This window comes from Cyprinodon tularosa, unplaced genomic scaffold (assembly GCF_016077235.1).
Source record: "Cyprinodon tularosa strain WSP-4 unplaced genomic scaffold, ASM1607723v1 ctg328, whole genome shotgun sequence".
NCBI classification, from domain to species: domain Eukaryota; kingdom Metazoa; phylum Chordata; class Actinopteri; order Cyprinodontiformes; family Cyprinodontidae; genus Cyprinodon; species Cyprinodon tularosa.
In genome coordinates, this window is record NW_024039039.1 from 360,128 (window position 1) to 382,246 (window position 22,119).

A 22,119-nucleotide genomic window follows, 5' to 3' on the forward strand; every position below is an offset into this window, starting at 1 on the left:
AAAGTTGACAGCTATCTGAGATGTTTTCCTCTGGGAAGAGTTTTTTTTTTTTTCCTTTAGACCACATATGTCAAAGTCAAGGCCAAGGAATTGTTTATCCATGGCCCCATGGATGATATTTAATTACCGTTAGAACTGGCCCACAGGCCACGGCCGCTGGTGTATGCTGCTGTGACTTCGCAGCATACTGTTGCATTGTGGGGAATGTAGTGTTGGTGCGGTTGTGTTTGACGCACCAACACTACATTCCCAGGGGAAAACATGTGTTTTTCTTTTATTAATTTTTTTGTGCTTTGCATGTTTAGATTGTTTTTTTGTTTTTTTGCTTTTCCCTTTTTATCAATCCAAGCTGGGCTGAAGTTGTTGTCTCACTAACTGCGCTCTGCAGAGGCTGATTGAGGCCAAAATAAAAAGAGCCTGGATGGAGGGAGGAGCAGAGCTGATCCTGCAGGTAAGAGACGGACACGCTGCCGAGCGAGCGGCAGGTGGGATCCACACGATACTCTGATCGAGGCGGAGCACTACTTACAGGCGCAGACCTCTGCCCTGACTGTGCCGTCTGTTCACCTCCCGGTATTCTGTGCCTGGCGTGCAGATCCCACCTGACCCTCACTTAGCAGCATGTCCGCAGCAGCTCCGCCCCTCCCTCCATCCAGGCTCTTTTTATTTTGGCTTCAATCAGTCTCTGCTGACACCTGTAGTCTGTAGTCTTTTTGATTCTTCAGTCCTTTTTGGTATTGCTCTGCTTTTTGTTTAATAAATTCCTTTTTTAAATAACCTCTGGTTGAATTCTGGGTCCGCTGCCATGATTCATCACAAAATTTTTACATTTCTCTGTACAAGATGTTATTTTTCTTTTTAGGAAGTATTTTTGTTTGTGTGCCATAGATTTTGGTATTTAATAAATAAAATATATTTATTCATACTTTTCAGTTGAATGGAATCAGGAAAAAATGCAAATAAGAAACATAAGAGAGAATACAACTGATTTGATGTTTTTCCTATTTTACTATTTGAAAGCAGTGATCGGTAGAATCATAGAGCAGCACGGTAATGCATTTTCGGTTTATAGTACATGCACTTTTATGTATGCATTTATCTTAATAAGTTTATTAATATAGTAAAAGTTTACTAATAATATTAATATTAATATTTTGTTTTAAAAAAAACAACATGTTAGGTCTTGGTTTAATAGGCTATGTTCATTTCAATATGTTTTAATAAACATTTAACCAGTCCGGCCCTCGGTTTGTAGCAAATTAGTTTCTTTGGCTCTCTGTGTATTTGACTTTGACATTCCTGCTTTAGACTGATGGACTAAAGCTTATAAACCTTCCCAGGTTGATGAGCAGCTGTTTGTCTCTTTAGTTTAAACACAGGGCCATCTTTTATTGACCCTGATGATGTTTATGAAATGATAGCAGTCAAGCAGCTGCCTTTTTCTGCTGCTCAGAGGCTATTTTTACCGTTTCTACATTTGCAGACTTTAAAATGCAAAACATCTCTTTCCTTTCAGTGCCTTTCCGTGAGGCTCCAGCCTACTCCAAACGCCGGCGGGGTCCGTCCTCTGGCGGCGGAAACGGCCAGTCGCCGTCCTCTCTATCAGCGCCACGGGTCCTCCTGCGCTCCAACAGCGACAACAACCTTTCTGTGAGCCAGTACCAGCAGCACGGTTCTCCTGGAAATTGGGCCCCCCATCTGCAGCAGCACCAACAGACCCACCAACACAGGGCCCCCCAGCAGGGTCACTCGCAGCCTGGCTCCTCAGCTTTACACCGCAGCCTGTCCCCTCAGCTGGTCCAGCAGATGCCCAGCGGCAGCCCCAATGGCAACGTGGTGGCCAGAACTATGGGGAGGGGGGCAAGGAGCCGCTCCCCCTCCCTCAGCCGGCTGGGGGAGGAGAACAGACGTGCTCAGACTTCACAGCGACAGCCCAGGTGAGAGCTGAATGTTATCTAATCCCTGACTGCCTACAAAATGTCTGGAGGTTGGAAAACCCAAAGCAGGTTATTGTTGATGAAGGTGAAGAACGAGTTATTAGCTCAGAGGATCGTTACTTTTTCACTGGTTTGGTTCCATCTTTCTCTTAAACATCAAACCATCATTTTAAATCAATATTTCACTTTTTCTCAGGTTATCCGTTTCCTAATGATCTAAAATATTTGGTGCCGGATGGTCAGAAGCTTTGCAGGTGTGAACATGTTTAGACGCTCAGAGCAGATCTTCAAAGAAGGTGTGAAGTGATTTTGTTTGCAGTTCAGCCAACAGTGTCTGCAAAGCTTTTTTCTATTTTTTGCGTTCCTTCATCAATATGCAGATCATGTTCTAATGAGCAAACTGCAAACATTTGGAGAGGCTATGCAAGTGTACATGCATCATGTGCAAAGCGATTTTCAAGATGAGAAACTCAACTTTTTGTGTCCTTTTTTTAAACTTCTGCAAGTCAGGTACAAACTGATAAACAGCAATACCCCTCGTCCTTTTTGCCACGTCAACATGAAGCTCGACGATGGAGATATAAACTGGTAGAATAATATTAATAAAGAAAGAATGGTAGGCAGCAGAGTGGCAGACTCTATAGATAGACTTCTACTCTACTCTACAGTATTTAACTAAAGTTAAATACTGTACTGTTTATAAAGAAATATGGAATATCAACAGATCTTCCAGCTTTACAGACAATAGTAAATAAATAACGTTTATCATTAATACTTCCAGCTACATGGCTTAGAACCTCGTCTTTCTTTTTTAACCACTTTCCCCTGCCAGTGGAACGATCTGCTCTTTTTAATGACAGGGAATGAAATCGGTTTGCATGTTTTAACATTTGCTCAGAAATCTTTGTAGATCAACAAACCAACTTATTCCACATACTATAGAAACATTGCATTGCACTTCAGCCTCTCTTATTGGATTTATTGAAGATCAGGCCCTTTGTGTTCTTCAAATTGACCATATCGCCACCTGCTGGCTTGGCATTAGTGTTGCACTTTTCTTTATTATACGAATGTTTAATGTGAAAGTTCTTTCTGCAGTTTGGAGATATTTAAGCTCCGTTAGTTAGATTTAGTTGGACTTCTATACAAGAAGAACGGGACAAGAAAGGATGAAAACTGATTTGTGTGTCTGCGTCTGGTGAAACCGTGAAACCTTCCGGAGAATGTTTCACTAGAACTTGGAGAACTTTTTAGGGAATGTCAGGGCCTATGGAACAGAACCGCTCCCTCATTCTGGACCATTAGGTTCAAGGTTTCCCAGCAGACTGGTTTTGGGTCAGGTTCTAGAAGTGGGTCAGGTTCTGGTGTTGGGTCAGGTTCTGATGTTTGGTCAGGTTCTGGTGTTGTGCCAGGTTCTGTCGTTGGATCAGGTTCTGGTATTGGATTGTTCTGGTGTTGGGTCAGGTTCTGGTGATGGGTCAGGTTCTGGTTTTGGGTCAAGTTCTGGTGTTGGGTCAGGTTCTGATGTTTGGTCAGGTTCTGGTGTTGTGCCAGGTTCTGTCGGTGGATCAGGTTCTGGTATTGGATTGTTCTGGTGTTGGGTCAGGTTCTGTTGGTGAGTCAGGTTCTGTCGGTGGATCAGAGCCTGATGTTGCATCAGGTTCTGGTATTGGATTAGGTTCTTGTGTTGGGTCGGGTTCTGATGTTTGGTCAGGTTCTGTCGTTTAATCAGGTTCTGTCGTTTAATCAGGTTCTGTCGTTTAATCAGGTTCTGTCGTTTAATCAGGTTCTGTCGTTTAATCAGGTTCTGTCGGTGCATCAGTTTCTGGTTATGGGTCAGGTTCAGGTGTTGGGTCTGGTTCTGCCTGCTAATTGGATCCAGAATTAAAGCTGCTAGCAAAAAGCATGATGAATTCCTCTTTCCTGGTCATGATCAGAATGTGATTCTCAGCTTTTAGATTTAGTTTCTTTTCCTTTTGAGTTTTTAATCTTCAGTCAGATTTTTCCAGATCTTTCAAATAATGGATTCACTTCTGAAGGATCATTTTATCTTGAATGAGGTAATAAAGATTTCTCCTCAGTTAAATTTAATCTCTTCTAAAAACATTTGAAGTTATAGAAACACTTCAGATTTTGTTTTTTAGTCTAGTTTGTGTATTTTAAAGTTACCGAATATTGAAACCATGGAAAGAGAACGATTTTTCTTTAGCAGCTATTCTTGGTGGTTTGTTTTCTTCTTCTGCTGTACGTACAGTACAGCATCACCCCCACCCCCACTCATTGAAAATGTATGATAGCTTAATCTCGGAAAACAGTACCAGAAAAACTCCACTGTAGCCATGGCAACGGTTGCCCTACACGCCTGGGGGTAACATGTGGATGTGTGTTGGATGTTCATTCAGAACCTGGTCAGCCGACATGCAGAAGAGACTGTCACACATGGAGCATTTAGATGACGTGCAGCTGTATCGGCGTGACGTGACTTAATCTAGAGCAGGACACCTGATCCCCAGCCTCCTCCTCATCCTCCTCCTCCTCCTCCTCCTTCCTAGCAGATGGGCACATTCACTCTCAGAAGCTCACAGATCTCATACATTCCTTTACATTAAGGTGTGAGGATGAAGGAAGAAGGATGATGATGAAAGACAGGGAAGGCATAAACATCCCAAAGTGTTTTTTGACACTGGTGTAAAACTCTTTGGAGAGAAAGTTGGGTTTTTTTTTTTGTACTGCAGCCATTCTTGGACTTTTTAGGTTTGACTGGAGAAGTAAACTCTTCATTGGGTGACATCTCAAAGTTGTTGGTTTGATTCCAGCTTCCACAATGGTCAAATTATCCATATTTAGATGTATGAACCTAGGAATGTACCTTTGACTAGAACTCCTATGTTTGAATTAACTTTTTTCACATTTATATTACAGCCTCTCTCTCTCAGCCGTATGACATTGTGAAAAATAAATTTGTTTATTTTTCCAGATGGTTGCAAATTAATTTATTTACAAGAAACAATTTCTGTTAGGATTAGGATCTGGGAGGTGCTGACTGCTTGCTTCCACTGATCATTTGTGAGGTGTCTCTACCTAATAGAGTTCATCGGTGGTAAAGTCAAGGAAGAAATGTGCACACCTGTCTATCTAAGGCCCCACAGTGATTGTCAGAGGGCAAACACCAAGCATGAAGTCACAGGAGTTCTCTGTACATGTCTAACATTATGGTCTGGAGGCACAAAAGAGGAAAAATCCAAAACATTTCTCCTGCTTTTTTTCTAATGAGGACAGTAGCCCCCCATCACTGATAAGTGGACAAAGTTTGGAACCAAAGGGACATAAAAGGACCTCAGTCAGGGAGCCAAGCCCCCTATCTGAGCTCCACTGTAGAGATTTGAACTGCTTTGGACCTCATTAAAAGGCAAATGGCAGCCTGTCCGGAGTTAACTAAAGGGCACCTGAAGGATTCTAAGACCACGAGGGACAACATTTTCTGTTGATAAGAGACAAAGAGTGAACTCTTTGGTGTGAAAAGGACTGGAACAGAACCACTCTGTGAATATCATGGAGTGACCAAACTTATATCTGATTAACCATTTCTGGAGCGACCTTCTTCACAGATGTTTTCCCAGCCAACCTGACAAAGCTTGAGATGTTCTGCAAAGAAGAATGATCTGAACTGATCCTAAAGATGGGTGAACTGAGCTGGAGGCACAGATCCAAAGACTAGAGGCTGGAACTGTTGCCAAAGGGGGGATCAACATGCTGCAACACAGCAATGTATTGATGGTTCCTTTTATTTTCTCCCTAATGAGCTGCATGTTTTCCTTAAAATTACTCCTGCCTAAGAAAACATCTACCTGCTCATATATTCATTTTAAAAGCACTGAAATATGTTTGGATTACAAGAACATCCATCCATCCATCCATCCATCCATCCATCCATCCATCCATCCATCCATCCATCCATCCATCCATCCATCCATCCATCCATCCATCCATCCATCCATCCATCCATCCATCCATCCATCCATCCATCCATCCATCCATCCATCCATCCAGATATTACAGCCTCTACAGCTGGAGAAATATTTGCTGTAAAACCCTATTTTCATTTTTTTTTATTTTACACAATAAATCGGAAGAAAATGACGCAATTTCACAAAAAAAATATTTTTAAAACCTCTCCTTAGACTAAAGGGAATAAATAAATGTCAGATTAAGGTCAGGGTGCAGCGGCTGTGGCAGAGCTGCAGCCGGCAGACGTCACGCTCCTGCAGTCCCATTCCTAATCATTGGTTTCTGCAGGAAGTAAATCCTTTATAAACAAATTTATTTTAATGTGGTTATGTGTGCGCTGCAGTATGTGGAGCCAAACCGTTGCTATTTTTAGAGTGTCCTATGGGTGATCATTACTCCCCAGTCCTCATAAGAACGTGCTTTATCTGTGTTTCTGTTTTAGTCCTACAGTATGAGATCAGAGCAAAGAGGACAGACAACTTTAAAAACAATTCAGCACCACAAAGAAAAAAATACATTTCATTTGGCTCTGGTGGGTTCAAAATCCTCTGCTCCACATTTTAAAGTTTCTCTTCTGTAGGCGACACAAAATTCTTAACCAAAAGGTAACGATAATGAGAGGAAGATATAGCATGTTAGTTTTATTTTAATTTCCTCCTGACTCTGCTAATCCAGAGATTCTTCAGTGATGTTCAGACAACATTATGTGCTTCAGATTGTTGGAGATTATAACCAGCAGAGTTCCACTGTTAACACCTGCAGGTTTCAGCCTCATCAGCAGGTTTGCAGATTCAAAACTGGAACTTTTAATGACTCCATCGTTACAGATTGCCGTTATGATTATGTCAGTGTGAGCGACAGATTAATCCATCCTGAGCCCTCAGAGCTCCTCCAGAACCAGGCTGTAGATAATGGCTCTGCTACCAGAGATGTTCTAGACTTTGTTTTTTTCTTCTTTTTCTTTTTTTTTCACACCAACTGCGGATTAATTTTGCATATAAGAAGCTGTTAATCGTCTGTTTCTGCCGACACACTGAGGTTGTATTTATGAGGGAAAGATTTCTGCTCTCTGTGAATATGCACGCCGCTGATAAGGAACCTTACAAACACACAGATTAGGAGAAACCATGTCTTTCCGATTGTCAGTCAATTGCAGGCAGAAAAAAAAAAAAACATGACGCAGTTTAAGACAACGCCAGCTAGAAAGAGACAGATAGATTGTTTATTCATGCTGAAATGGAAACAGGAGGCTAAGCATAAGCTGAAATACTTCCTCCTGAAAGCTCAGAAAAGATGACCTACTGGGTGGTAATTATAAAACAGAACATTATTCCTAATGTAGGTCTGTAACCTAATCGCTCCTCGTCTATCAGGGTTAGATATCAGGGACATTCAGAGCTCTGGCTCTGCTTAACTTCTGCTGGCCCACTTACAGAAACAAGGCAATTAGCCACGATGCTCCCAATACCTCAGCAAATCAGTTATGCCTCTTATTTAAATTTAAAACATGTAAATTATTCATACATTTATTGATGACATCTATTTAATTATTTACACCCCATATTTAACTGAAAAGGGTCAACCTGAGCATCCAGGGTGTCTTTGCCAGTGATGGGAAATTATCTACCCCCTGCTGTAATAAAAAAAAAGGATGAAGTAGGAAACAATAAAAACTTTAAGCAGCTTTCCTGTCTGTTCTGAGAAGAAAACATCCCCACATAATGATGCTGCCACTACCATGTTTCACTGTGGAAGCTGTGTGTTCAAGGTGATAATAGTTATAAAATCAGCACAGTTTTTAACATTTTATTATCTTTTCTTTCCCTATTTCCATTATATTGTAGCAGGGACCAAAAACCAATGAGTACAAAAGGCAACAGTGAGCTAAAGTTATTGTTGCTAAATACTTATAAAATTACTTATTTATAAGCCTTTTCAAAATCACCTAAATGGTAAATTCTTTGAGTGTGAGCTGAAGATTATCATTTAAGAAGTGTGAAATAAATATAAAAAGTGTGCAGATAAAGCTTCTGCCAACTGTAAAGGAATGGTAATTGGGAAGTTTTAAACCATAAATGTACATCTGCAACTCTTTATTTTAAACTAGAATATTTCCAAATAAAATTATAATTCTGACAAAAGTCTGAAATTTTTTACATCAAAAATTTGTAAGGTCTCATATTCAATCATGTTTTGCTCAGGTGATCAATTGTATTTCGTAGTTTGAAAGAGCTAAAGAAAAATAAAAGCTGTGCTTTGACAGAAACAAATGATCATTAGTTTATTTCAGTGATATTCTATTCTGGCTGCTAGCTCTGTCCAGCATCCTTCATGTTTTAGTGTTGTATGTTATTTATAATTCTGTGTGCATTTTTTAGCTGGTATTTGTTTTTTTATGTTTTTTTATTAGAGTCTTCAGCCGTTATATATAGATATGTGGATAAACTGTATATACTTTATTAGGGGTGCACCGATCCAATATTTTTATTGGTATTGGTCCAGATATAATGGAAAAAAACTAGATCGGTATCGGTGACAATTGACTCGATATATGGGCCGATATATTCATTCTAACTATATGCTATGCTGTGCCGTCATGCGGCAGCGCAACAACACTACACAGTCATATTAACTATAACACCACCAACTTAATAAAACACCTCCAGAAGTTTCATAAAAAGGAACGTGCTGAGATTATCGGACTCTGCAAACAAAAAGGAAGCAGCGGGAAGCAGCTAACCTCTTTGGAAGAAAAGGAAAGAAGTGAAATTTTTCCATGTAACAGTATACAGGCAAAAAAAATCACAGAGATGAGGCTTGATAATGATAATGACACTTATTTACATGTTCACCAAGTCAGAGAACTTTTGGTTAAAGATTTTGTGCACAATTGTTAAATAAATGAGTCATAACATTAAAATTGTTTCCTATTTTTTTAAGAAAAGGGAAGTCAAATCATATGCCCAGAAGAATGATCCCAGTTATTTTTTTTTTCATAAAACAACTTTTTACCTAATAATTTAGTGTTTTTGGTATCAGTATTGGATCGGTATCGGCTGACATTAAACTTCAAATATCGGTATTGTATCGGAGGTGAAAAAAGTTGATCGGTGCATCCCTATACTGTATATACCCCATGCACCTTTTCCTCCTTTTGGCACCTTCATCTTTTTACTATTCATCCGATGTGACAATTGAATTTCTCCACTGTGAGATCAATAAAGTCTATCTTATCTTAACTTATTGTTTCTAATGCAGCTACTACTATGCACTGCTCGCTTGGCTCAATGACAAATTTCCAACTAGGGGCCAATAAAATAAATTCCAGAGGCGCACCTTGTCAACAGGCAAACCAAGCAACTGCTTGGAGCCCCGAGCCGCTGGGGGGCCCCCGAGAGCCAGCTACTGTACACCCAGTAGATAAACAGCAACAGGCGAGCATGAAGTGGCAACGCTATAGTGACTGAGGAGATGCACAACTGCATATAAAAATTCTGATTGGATGGAATGTTGATTGACATTGGCTTTGCTCAGTCAAAATCCAGCCCAGCCCAGGTGGATGACTTCCCTTAAAGGAATAGTACACCCAAAACATGATTAGCCTTCATTTTCTACTCACCCCAATGCTGAACAACACTCTGGAGTACTTTTTTGCTTCTTTCTGTCTGCTGACATTCAAATAATGGAGGTCTATGGTGCCCGAGGCAGAAAGTTCCATAAAAGTCCACAAAAAACGTGTCAATATTCCTCCATACTGCTCGTCCAATGTATTCCAAGTGTCCTGAGTGGGTAGCGTCCATAATTTACTCGAAACAAAGTCATTTAGAATGTTTTTAGAGCATAAACAGTAGTGTATAGGATTTCCTAAAAGCACACGTCTACGGAAACCGCGGCAGACCAAACCAGACGAAAGTGCGCATTCAGCATCTGCTCTGCCGATAATGCAAGCGTAGAAGAAGAAATGTGCTGTTTACCTGTGCAAAGAAAGAAACAACGAAAGAAAAATGTCTGAGGACTTCAGTGTTGAGGAAGAGCATGAGTTCTTTGCCGAGCTGAATGCGCACTTTCATCTGGTTTGGTCTGCCGCGGTTTCCGTAGACTCGTGAACGCGCTTTTAAGAAATCCTATACACTACTGTTTATGCTCTAAAAACATTCTAAATGACTTCGTTTCGAGTAAATTATGGACACTACCCACTTAGGCTACTTGGAATACATTGGACAAGCAGTATGGAGGAATATTGACACGTTTTTTGTGGACTTTTATGGACCTTTCTGTCTCGGGCACCATAGACCTCCATTATTTGAATGTCAGCAGACAGCAAGAAGCCTCCCAGATCTCCAGATGCATTTGAGATATCAAAAAAGTACTCCAGAGTGTTGTTCAGCATGGGGGTGAGTAGAAAATGAAGGCTAATCATGTTTTGGGTGTACTATTCCTTTAATGAAAATGGACGTAGCCTAGCGAATGGGTGACGTTGTAGGCCTATCGTTCAGTAAATTGTAAAGCAATTATGTAACTAAGCTGAAGGAAAATTATCCATTTTCCATGTCTCAAGAAAGACTTTCAGGACTGGCGCTTATTTCCATAGAGTATAGTGTGCGAAGGTCTTTGGATCTGGAGGACCTAGTGTCTGCATTTGCACATGCCAAGGCCCGTAAGCAGCAATTCTGGAAGCAGTATAGGACACCAATAATTTCACTACATTTACTTTACTTTATATTTTGTACAAAGTTTATATTGGGTTTTTAATGTGATTTACTGTTTGTTTGTTTTTTATATTATACATTTATTTTAATTTATTAGTTTATTCTTTACTTTTATTCTTTTATATTTTCCAAAATAACAAGGTTGTTCATGTTTAGAACATTTGGAATAAAAAAAAGGTTTTATTTAATACATTTTTCATTGGTGTCAGATTATTTATAGCCTAACATAATGGTGATGAACACTGGTCAGTAGGGCCCCCAAGGTTTTTTTGCTTGGGGCCCCCACAGACTCTAGAATCGCCTCTGGTAAATTCTATTCTATTCTATCTACAGGGAATGAAAATGATGATTGGCCCAGTCAAGGTCTGAGAGTTCCTTCTGCTAACAAAGCTTCTACAGACTGTCGGATCCTTCAGGTTTTATTTGGCGTAGTTTGTGTTAAATGATGACGTGTTATAATTACACCACCAGAGGTGGATTTAAATAACGGGTTGTTGAAAATCCGATCAATCCTTGATAAGAAGAGCAGTTTAAATGTTAAATTCACATCTTCTTTGAAGCTCGCTCAGGAACGCCCCACCCTTCAGCTCCCATAATTCCCTGCTTTCTTTCTTTGTTTCTGCTTTCACTCATTCCTCCGTGTTTTCCTCACACCCACCACCCTGCCTCACCCCCCCGGCGCCCACACACATGACAGCCCCTCTGTGACTTCCCATCGCCTCCATTGACATGTCGTTCTCCGGCATGCAGTACACGGCCTCCTGCGAGCCCTCAGCCCCGCTTCTTTCCTTTCCTCACACCAACCACTCAACGATGACAGCTGTCAGTCACCCTTCTGGGCGTCATGGCAACCGCCTCCCAGCTCCATGTAGTGAGAAATGAGACGTGTCCTGAGTGTCAGGACCGGCCGGAGCTGTTGAAGCCTCACAGCCGCCGAGGTTGCTGTTTGTGTTCAATGTGACTCATAAATATTTCACTGCTAATATTCTGCTGCGCTTTGATTTAATTCGACACCGTTTCTCTTCTTCCCTGCCCAGAACTGCATTAAGTGATCACAGTTTGAAGAAATTCAGGGGTTGTATCGCAAAGCAAACCCAATTACAGCTCAGAGCAGATTTCCTCTGTGAGTTTGATGCAATTATAAAATTTCTCCTGATTTGATTTGATTTGGCCATAAAGTGACACCAGCACGACACGTTTGTAAATGAGTGCATCACACAGAAAACCTTATTAACAAAGGCGGAGATTCTGTAAATCTTGTTTTTAATGTACATAGAATATTTTATAGCAGGCTATAACCAGAAGATACAAAATTAAATCTAAACATGCAAAGGAAGTTGAACTCAATCAACAGGATACGTTGGACTGCTATCAACCTTCACTTTGACATTTTTTTATATTTGTCACATTTTAATCAAAAATTGTATTGTATTTTGGGGTTGTTGTATGAAAAACTAACTAAATGAGTTGAAAACGTAAGAAGAAAACACACAAAGGATGTTTGGTTTACATGAACTAAAATGTGCCGTCCCTGTTCTCTAATGTCCCTAAAAATCCACTGCAGCCATTTTTCTGTAGAAATCTCTTAAACAGAGACCAACTGTGCATATTCATATCTCAGTCGAAACACAGATGATCTGTTCCTGATCTCAGATGTTTTTCAGAGAAAAAACAGCATCATGAAGACCAAGGCTTCTAGCTCTAGATCTATCGATGGAGCCTCTAGAGGAGCTGCAGAGATGCACACTGCTGTTAATGTGACAACTGTCACCGGTTCTCCACACTAATCTGACCTTTATGACATATATTGTCGGAAGGAAAGGCATCGTTAGAAGAAAGTTGCAATAAGTTTGAAGCTTGAGACACAGATCCACTCATCAGATCAGATTCAATTTTTTAGTCTACACTGACTAAAATTAACAAGGCAAATCACCCTCAATGTTACCAAGGTAGAACACGGTGGTCGCAGAATCATGCTGAGGGATGACATGCTCTCTGTCAGATTTGGTGAAAAATGCAATGCTAGAAATAAATTCTAATCCTAACAGGGTTAAAATTATACATCCATTTCTAAAGTGCAGCAGTGATTGAATGTAAACATAACAGGGTTCCCACGGGTCCTTATAAAATGTCTTAAATCAGTCTTCCGTAGGCCTTAATTTTTAAAACATCATAAATAGGATTATTTTTATTGCGATTTTTTTTGTAATCTAAATAAAACATTAAAATTGACATTTTTTTTTTTTTTATAAAAAAAAAATAATGACTCGCCATTATTGGTTCCGCTATCGGAATGGAACCAATAAAAGCGTTGTTGCGACCGGGCAAGTGTAAATGTAACGATCCAGCCAAGAGTTTTCTCCATGGCTAAAACCAGGGAACATACATGAGGCTCAGTGGATTTAGTGCAAGAAGTCATTCAAGCTCAGAACGATGGGAATTAAGGCAGTGGAGTCACACATGCGAAGCACGAAACACAAAGCGTCAAAATGGAGTTACAGAGAAACAGCTGGTATTTCTCAGTTTAGTTCCACCCTTGTCTCTGCAACGCCTCCACTTATCACCAAATCAAACATACTAAGAAAACCATACAAAGAAAAATAGCTGCAAAAAAGACTTAGCACTGGTTATGTTGTGGCTTTAAAACTGATTTGTTTTGTTCCCTGCTAAAACAAAGTTTGTGAATTCAGTTAAATAATTGTTAAAATATTTCTGTCATTTGTGTGTTTTTAGCTTTCTTCCTGTATGGGAAGCTTTTCAAAATTGGAAACATTAGTGCAGTGGTTTATGTTAAAATAAACCTTTGGGTTTAGTTATCGAAAGCGTTTTTTTCTTGTGTTTCTTGTGAATTTGGTCTTAAATTTTTTTTCAAGTGGCATTAAAAAGTCTTAAAAAGTCTTGAATTGAACTTGCCTTATGCTGTAGGAACCCTGCATAAGACTGATATATGATTAACAGTTTTTCCAACATTCAGCGCTTTTTCCCCCCATTTTATTCAACATTCAGCAGTCTAATGCAGTGGGGACGAAGCTGTTTAGGAATCTGCTGGACCTGCATCGGATTTATAATGTTACGGTCTGGGGACATGCAGCGCTGGGATGAAATGTGGTAACCACAATATAATGTTAAATGAACCGACAGAACCCAAATGTTTCATGGATGCACATTTTTTAGTTACAAGAAGTGGATGCAGGCTGTATTTTGTTCTTAATCTTTGCTTGAAATTAAAGCCCATCGCTCCATCTGGTCTCCTCTGAGCAGCTGATGTCCTTATGATATTTAATATAAACATAGCAATACCACTGTCCAAAACTAGGTTCTTATGGGTCATAAATAGGTCATATTATAGGATTACAACAGAAATATGAGGATTACATAATCCCCATAGGGGCAAAATATGGCTGTTATGTTTGATAAAATTTGTAAAAGTTCTGCTTATTTAACAACGCTTCTTATCTCTAGTTTCACCACCTGCAGTCAGACTTTAAACAAATACTGCAGCAGCTAATGTTCCATTGACTTTGTTTCTGGCTTAATTTCAATTTCAAGCTTTAGTGAAAACTTTACAAGATGTCAGAAAATACAGTTTTGTTTTGGGAAACATTCAGGTAAATGTATATGTTTTTATTTCCAGAAGACATGTTAAACTGAGTTTCTGATTGATTAATGGGGGGGGGGGGTTAATAAGTGTGCATGTCTGTTTTGCAGATACTAAGAAAATTAACGTCTTTCTATAGGAGGACTGTGGGGTTGTCTTTGGGTCTTGTAGAACGAAGTTGGATGTTGGATAAGTCTACATAAAAAAAAAAAGAAAAATAAAAACAATTTCCTCACATTTTAGGATGTATAATAATCAGCATTGCCTGAAAGTTTGTGGCATCCTGGAAAATGTTTGACCGGGAAGATTTACAGCCACACAACCTTTTTAAATTAAAACTAACAGACTAAAAAAAATTACTAAAACAAACCAAATACACTAAAATGTTAATGTTCTTTTTTAAGCTAAGGAGCATTAAATTAACCTAAAGTTTTTCCATGAGTTTGGGCTTTTATTATTTTAACCTGAACAATGAAACTAGATCACATTTAGTCCTATAGAACAATGTAACTAACAATGACAACAAAAACGTGGTGTGTTAATGAAACAAAACAAAAAACCTCAGGATTTTAATTTGATTCAATTTGTCTATACATATAAAGCGCCAATTCACAATACATATATTATTAATGCGTTTTACAGATTACATAATTCAATCAGATTATCCAGTCAGATTGGTTCAAATTTTTTATCAAAAGAAACCAGCTGATTGCCTGAGGTGTCAAGTAACAAAGTACAAATACTTCGTTTCTGTACTTAAGTGCACTATCTATACTTTACACCATTACTTATTTTTCCTTCTAGGAGGTATTAAAAGAGATTTTTGATGTATAATATGGATTATGGATTATGGTCCGAGCGTCCTAGTTGCGGAAAAAGGGCAGAGGTGTAGATGTCTTTAACATTTGCATAAAAAAGGATTTGAATGTCCCTTGTTTTACAGGTGACCTACTGGCTGAGTGTGGGGAGGGTGGAATGGAGGGAGGCTCAGTTGAAATCTCCAGTTATGAGCAGGAGAGAGCGGGGGCGCTGTGTCTGCAGCCTGGTCACTGCATCGTGGATTCGCTCGCACACAGCTGTGTTATCCATGGAGGGGAGGGGGGACGTAAACACAAAGCAAAATCAAATTCCCAAAACTCTTAAGAAAGATACTACAGTCTAATGCTCATCGTGAGTAGCTCGACCTCTGGGGAGCATATTTGTTCCTTCATGTACACATGAGCCACGTTCCATCATCTCTCATTCACAAACATTGCCAGCCCCCCTCTTTTTTCGACTCTCTGCTACAGTCCTGTCTGCTCTGATGAGTTTAAGGCTAAATTTTAAAGCGGGGCAAATCCATCTTACCACATCTCCGTGAAGCACATGATACTTGCATCTCTGTGTCTCCACTGGAAGCGGGTTAAAGCTGTGATCTCCTTCGTCTTGTTGCAGAATGATCTTAAGTTTCCCATGACAGCTGATGGTAAATAACTTTCCCTCATTTTGCATGCACGGAGTTTATTCAAAATTAAATGATATTTAAGTTGGAGTAGATAAACATTACCAATATAAAGTGTACCGTAACAACGTAGGAGAAAAAGAACCAGTTTAAAACAATGGTGCAAAAGGGCATTACTATAAAAATCTTCAGTACAGTGCAAAATGCAGTAGAACATTTAGTTGTGTCCTATTTAAAAGGATTATAAAACTTCAACACATTGGTAGTGTAAAATAATGTGATGCAGAGTCCACTCGAAAGTTCAAAAGTTCAATAGTCTGATGGCAGCGGGGAAAAGCTGTTGCAGAACCTGCTGGTCCTGCATTGAATGCTGTGAAGCCTCATCCCAGAGGGCAGCAGGGAGAACAGTCCATGGTGGGGGGGTGAGGGGTCGCTGATGATGTTACAGGCTCAGGACACAGAGCGCTTGGATCAAATTTCTTTAATATAAATAAGAGGAGCCCTGATGATCCTAGCTGCTGTTCGCACCACTCTTCTCACGTTCTTCCAGTCTTAGACGCTGCAGCCTCCACACCACACAGTGAAACAGCTGGTCAGAAGTCCAGACTCTTTCTGTCTTGCGTCATTGTTGGATGCTACGACAACTTCCTGTAATACTGCTGCTCCACTTACGCCTCCTGGCGGCTGTTGTAGACCTGTCAGCTCTTTGCAAATGTCGTAATTTGCCTTCCTGTGTCGGATCGGTCAGCTGAACGGTCCTGAACTTTCTCTGTAGCCATATATCTGCTGCTCTTCTCGGCCTGTCATCTCTGTCCTTGCCTGCTGCACTTCTCCTCGGCCGACTTTCTATATCAGATGCTGTGTGTTGATAAGTCATTTAGCCAAAGTTACTCTCAGTCTCTCAACAGGACCTTCAAGGTTTTTTTTATGTCAACCAATCTGAGTTTTATTGCTGAGTGATCACTGTAGCAGTGTTGCACCGGGTAGCATTCTGCCATCAGCCGTAAAGCTGAGCACTCATTACAGCTTTGTGTCATTTGCTGTGCTTTCATACTACAGTGTTGGCCTCTCTGTGATACGCAGGCTATTTCTGCCGTTCAGTTTGCACAGTTGCACTTTATTCTTTGGCTTTCCCTCGGAAAACGTACCATCAGTCTCCATAGGTTCTGAATGAGGTCAGTTCTCCAAAGGCCCACAAATATTTGAGGAGGAGTGGAGTCTGCAGGACAAGGTGACCCACTTACAGGAAAAAATCCTTCAGTCCCTCCCTCCTGCTCTCCATCTTCCTCATTAATTCTGCTGGTTTTCCCTTTCTGTGTGAGTCTGAGCTCCTCTCTGCCTGCTGCTCAGAGCAACGTTAAAATCACAGTTAAAGAATCTCCTCTGTCCCTCTCTAAAAACGTATGTGATTTTTTTGATTAGGATACCACAGAGTCACGCTCACAGTTTCAGCTTGTTGATAAGGTCAAGTTGAGGCCACTTTTTGCTCCAGCTATTGAAAGTGTTGTTATAAATATCAACCACAAAGTGGCGCTAGAATACCGTCTTAGCCTCTATATATGCATCTCAGCTCTCTGTATAAGAAGTGTTTTCTAAATATTTGGCCTGTTTGTAGATGTAATCAATCCAGCAATTCATTCGTAGAGGGTCAGAATTTGAAAGGTTGATATTTTTCAGCTGCTATAAGGATCAAAACATGGGTCAGAACCGACTTTGGTCCTGTTCTTTGATCACACATTCCTGCTGTTCTCTGACCTCCATTTCTCTGGAAGGTTATGAACCTTAAAAAACACAATCGTTCCTTTTTCTAATCTTAGCATTTTGGGTTTTGTTCTGTTTTTTGGGGGTTTTCTTGTAGTGGCAAACATTTATTTTCCAAAGAAGGTTAAATATGAGCATTAACTGTAGAGCACATGGTAAAGATGCAACGTTACGAAAAGGTCCTGTCTTCCAGAGGAGTTTCCGAGCTAAAAGGCAGTAAAAGACATATCCTCTCCTCTGGTCTTGACCTGCCTTCTTTGTATCTTTTCCTTCAGTCCCAGCAGTCACAGCGAGGCGGTTGGCCCCAGGAGGAAGCTTTACAGCGCCGTTCCAGGCAGACACTTCGTGGTGACTCGTTCTTACACTGCCCAGGCCGAGGGAGAGATCAACCTCTACAAAGGGGACAGGGTCAAAGGTCAGTCATTCCATTCCCTCTACTCACCCTAAGACTGACATCAAACCCGTTAATTATAAAAAGCTTATATTCAAAATGTATTATCAGAGAAACAAATATGAACTCTCCTTTCTTGATTCAGTTAAGTCCAACATTTCCATCAAAGATTTCTTTAAACACTTTTTCTATGAACACAGACCATTTATTTAGGCTATAAAATAATAGAGAAAACAAGCAGCACCTTTATTCACCCTTCTTCTATCTATCCATCCATCCATCTATCTATCTATCTATCTATCTATCTATCTATCTATCTATCTATCTATCTATCTATCTATCTATCTATCTATCTATCTATCTATCTATCTATCTATCCATCCATCCATCCATCCAATACCAATCTATCAAATGTTATCGGGACGGCTTTAGTTGTGTTTTTGAGTTGATCCCTTATTGGACAACTTCTTTGTTAACATTTCATGGAGGTAAAACATCAGTTTGATTATGGAGTTAATTCTGTTTCATTATCGTTGAAAGCAAAGATCATATTTTATAAATCCTTTTTTGAAAAAAAGTATAATCCAGAAATAAACTTTCAAAAACGTCTAAAAAAAAAAAAAAAAAAAAAGGTTCCAAAGGTTACTTTGCTGTTTTCTTTTCACTTTAAGATAACCAGAGAAATTGACCAATAAAACTGTTGGCACTAACGTCAGCAGACCAATAGAAATGCATGTTCCATCCTCAGTTCAGAGGAAAGCCCGCCCCTAGAAAATGTGATCTGGAAAACACAGTTGAAAGAAAAAACAATTTGTACAGCTATATTTATATATAAAAAAATAAAAATCAGCAAGTCACTTTCAGAATCTTCTCTTGACTAAGAAGTTTTTTAAAGTTTTAATTATAATAATAATAATGAATTTTATTTGTAACGCACTTTACATTTGACTTCAAATCTCAAAGTGCTACAAAGTGCTACATTTAAAAAAAGGGAAAATTAAAACAAGTTTAAAAGACCATAACATTAAAAACAGAGTAAAAAGATAATCATTAAAATCAATACATTCAAAGGCATACGTAGCCTATTAAAAATAAATCTAAAATCAACAACTTTTATTAGTGGATTGCTCTCAATTTACAAAATGTGTTATTTGCTTTTATCACTGGTTATAGTGATGTTTCCTAAACACCACTAACAATTCTTAAAACCTGCTAAAATAGAAAATCAAAATGTCTGAAGAGGATAAGTTCTTTAAAGGTTTTATTAGTGTTTCTAGTTTTTATCTATATTTAAAGAAGCTCTGACCATTTTGTAAAGAAAAGAGAAGATGGAAAATCAAATCATGCAGTGATTTCCAGCCTTTTTTCAAACTGCGCTCCTGGAAACTTTTCTTATCTATAAAAAGTTCCAATAAAACCTGGAATTACTGAGCCAGAGGATAAAGATTACTATCCACGTATTAAGATTAATGTAAAAAGATGGACGTCATTCAGCCTTTTCAGCTTTATTTAAACTCCTTATGCCAGATTTACCTTTAATGTTTAAAGACTCAGAGTTTTCAGCCTCAATCTTATTTCTGTTTGATGATAAAGAAAAGGTTTAAAGTGATGAAGTTATTGTAAAGAAAACAGGAAAGACTTGTACTTAAATAAAGTTTGATCAAATGATTTTATCTTCCAGATTTCAAACATTTCATATTTTATTTGTTTCAATTCATAACTATTTTATTATTAAACTGCTATGGCTTTAAAAAAAAGGTGGGTTTTATTGTCTGTTAAGAACAACAAGCATTTTTTTTCTCACTCTGACATTAAATCTGTTAAAAACTTCCAGGTTTAGTTCAAGAATATCTGAATTATTTATTCCGTCCTTATTTCTCAAATTGAAAGTCTTACATAGATTTCCTTAAAATCTATTTATCAAATTTAAAATTGTGACTTTGGCTCCTTTCTTGTGGGGTTTCCTTGCTTTTTGGCTTCTCTCAGAATTTTGCATCAATCTGGGCCCGTTTTTCCCTGACAGCGCTGGTTGGTTTGCCTCCTTGATCAAACAGGCATTTTCAGCTCTGACCAAAAGTTACCTGTCTGAGATCTTAGATCTGGGCTCGGTTCTGGCGGTTCTAAATTGCTCCACATATTCTCATTTAACCACTTTACAATCATCTGGTTGTTTGCTTTGTTTTCATCATCAGAACTTTATAGAAATCCTGGTATATGGAAACCTGTAACTCTGATAGAAAATCCCCTTTAACTATACTAAGCAAACAGTTATTTAGTAAACTTTTCTGACATGAAAAAGAAGAATTTTAGTCTGATTTAATGTCAGCTTGTAGGAAAATAAATAGTTTCTCTCTTTTCATACAGTGTGTGTGATTACCTCATTCTGATTGTAGATATGCACTGATTATATGTTGGGGTTTTTTTTGCAAGTTGCATCTCCAGCTCAGACTTTCTGTGGTCATATCAAACCTTTGGCCTAATTTCTAACCCTAAGGTTAACCAATCAGTAAAGGCAGTGAGTACTAGCCAATAAGAAGCAGAGTAAAGCAGGTGATGGCTTTACTATCCTAGGACAAATGGGAAATTTGGCTGGGAGAATCTGCTTAATAGTCTGGATCTTTGGGGATGTAGAAGTGGCTATATGCAATGCCGATTGAAAAATTAAGTGGGTATATGCCTTATAAAACAAAACAAAAGCGGAGCTGTGGCTCGCGGACACTGCAGGCGGGGGGGTGGGGCACCACCTAATCTCAGACACTCAAGGGGAGAAACACAGGTAAGTGACCATGATCAACTGATAGAAGATTATCTGAGTTGGTCACTTACCTGGTTTAACAGTCCAGACCACAAATGTCCCCAGTGCTGCAGTCCCAGAGGTCATGCTGGAAGCCGATCCTGGTCAGGGAAAAGACAGGAACAGACAGAACAGGCAGGATCCAGATCAGGCAGGAGCAGAAACAGGTGGCATGATCCAGACTTCCAGGCATCCACAGGCTTCCAGGAGTGTTCAGAGTCTGACTGGGACCAGAAGCAGGACTTTAAACTGGTCTCCTCCCTGGAGCCAGGCTTACTGGATAAAAACTGAACCCCCCCCCCCATAATGAGCCAAAAACCCAGAGGACTCAGCAAGGGAGGAACAGTGGACGATCAGGAGACGAGACAAACACTAAAACCCTCTTTCCACTGGCAGCTAGGATCCAGGACATGAACCATCAAATCAACCTGAACAGACAGACTAACAAAAAAAAAGTAATGATCTGGACCCGAATGCTCAGGCTGAACTGAATATAAACCACAGGAAACAGGTGAGAGGAATAAATTATAATTGAGGCAGGGAGGGAAAACGGCAGGTGAAAGGAATGACTAATTAAGGGAGAGCAAACAGGCCAGATCATGACACTTTCCTCCACTTACCTGTGTCTGTGTCTGCACCTTGAAGCTTTCTCTCTCCGGTTCTTTTTCCTGAAAAAAGATCACTCGGGACAAACTCTTTAAGTAACACTTCATAACTTATATATATTAAATAACCATGAGAAATGACAACAGATTTTGGTAGAAACTGTAATCTTACTCAGATCAGAGACGTTGCTTAGAGTTACAGGCAGCTGCTCACCCTCTGGGCTCACCTTTCAGGAAGTGGCCCTGATTAACAGTTAAAAGGGCATTTTATACATCTCCAGTCTGCCACATCATCTTGTTTTACATCATACACGTTAGTAAAAGAATAGACATCACAGCTTCAGTCTTATTAAAATATTACACTTTGTTCTTAGCTGAAGGACGCCGCTCCCATTCCATTTCCAAATCTTTGCCACAGACAGAAAGAAGATTATAACTGTATATCTGGACAGAGGAACTGTCTTAATTAGATAAACTATTGTGGAAAATGTCAGTTCTGACACGCAACAGGCAGCTAATATTAAGATGTAACAAATTAGTAGGGGTTTAATTTACAGACAGCAGTTTGATCTCTGGGAATCTGTAGATCGTACAGTATGTGTAAATTCTCAGTCATCCGGGTCATGGCAACCACAGATAGTCTTAAATTGGAAGGCAAAGTGACTTTTTTTTCAGTTTTTATGAAGACGTTTCAACACCAATCCAGGAGTCTTTGTCGATTCTGTCGGCTCACACCAGAGCAATCTGTAGTTGGAGCACTGATGTAGCCTATTTAGGCATTATGTTGCCAAGTCTTGCAAAGCTGTATCCGCCCGCACCCGTAGAGTTCATAACCTAGACCTGACCCGTTGCCCGCAACTATCCTTGCGACCCGA

General features: G+C 39.5%; 1 protein-coding gene across 1 annotated transcript in view; it reads left to right on the forward strand.

Moving 5' to 3' along the window:
• LOC119788861 (SH3 and multiple ankyrin repeat domains protein 2-like) overlaps positions 1-22,119 on the forward strand; it is a 381,590-nt gene that overhangs the window by 242,237 nt on the left and 117,234 nt on the right. The window contains exons 12-13 of the mRNA XM_038293549.1: positions 1,517-1,937; positions 17,730-17,869. Of these exons, the coding sequence (XP_038149477.1) occupies positions 1,517-1,937; positions 17,730-17,869 (561 nt within the window). The remainder of the gene's footprint in view (positions 1-1,516; positions 1,938-17,729; positions 17,870-22,119) is intronic.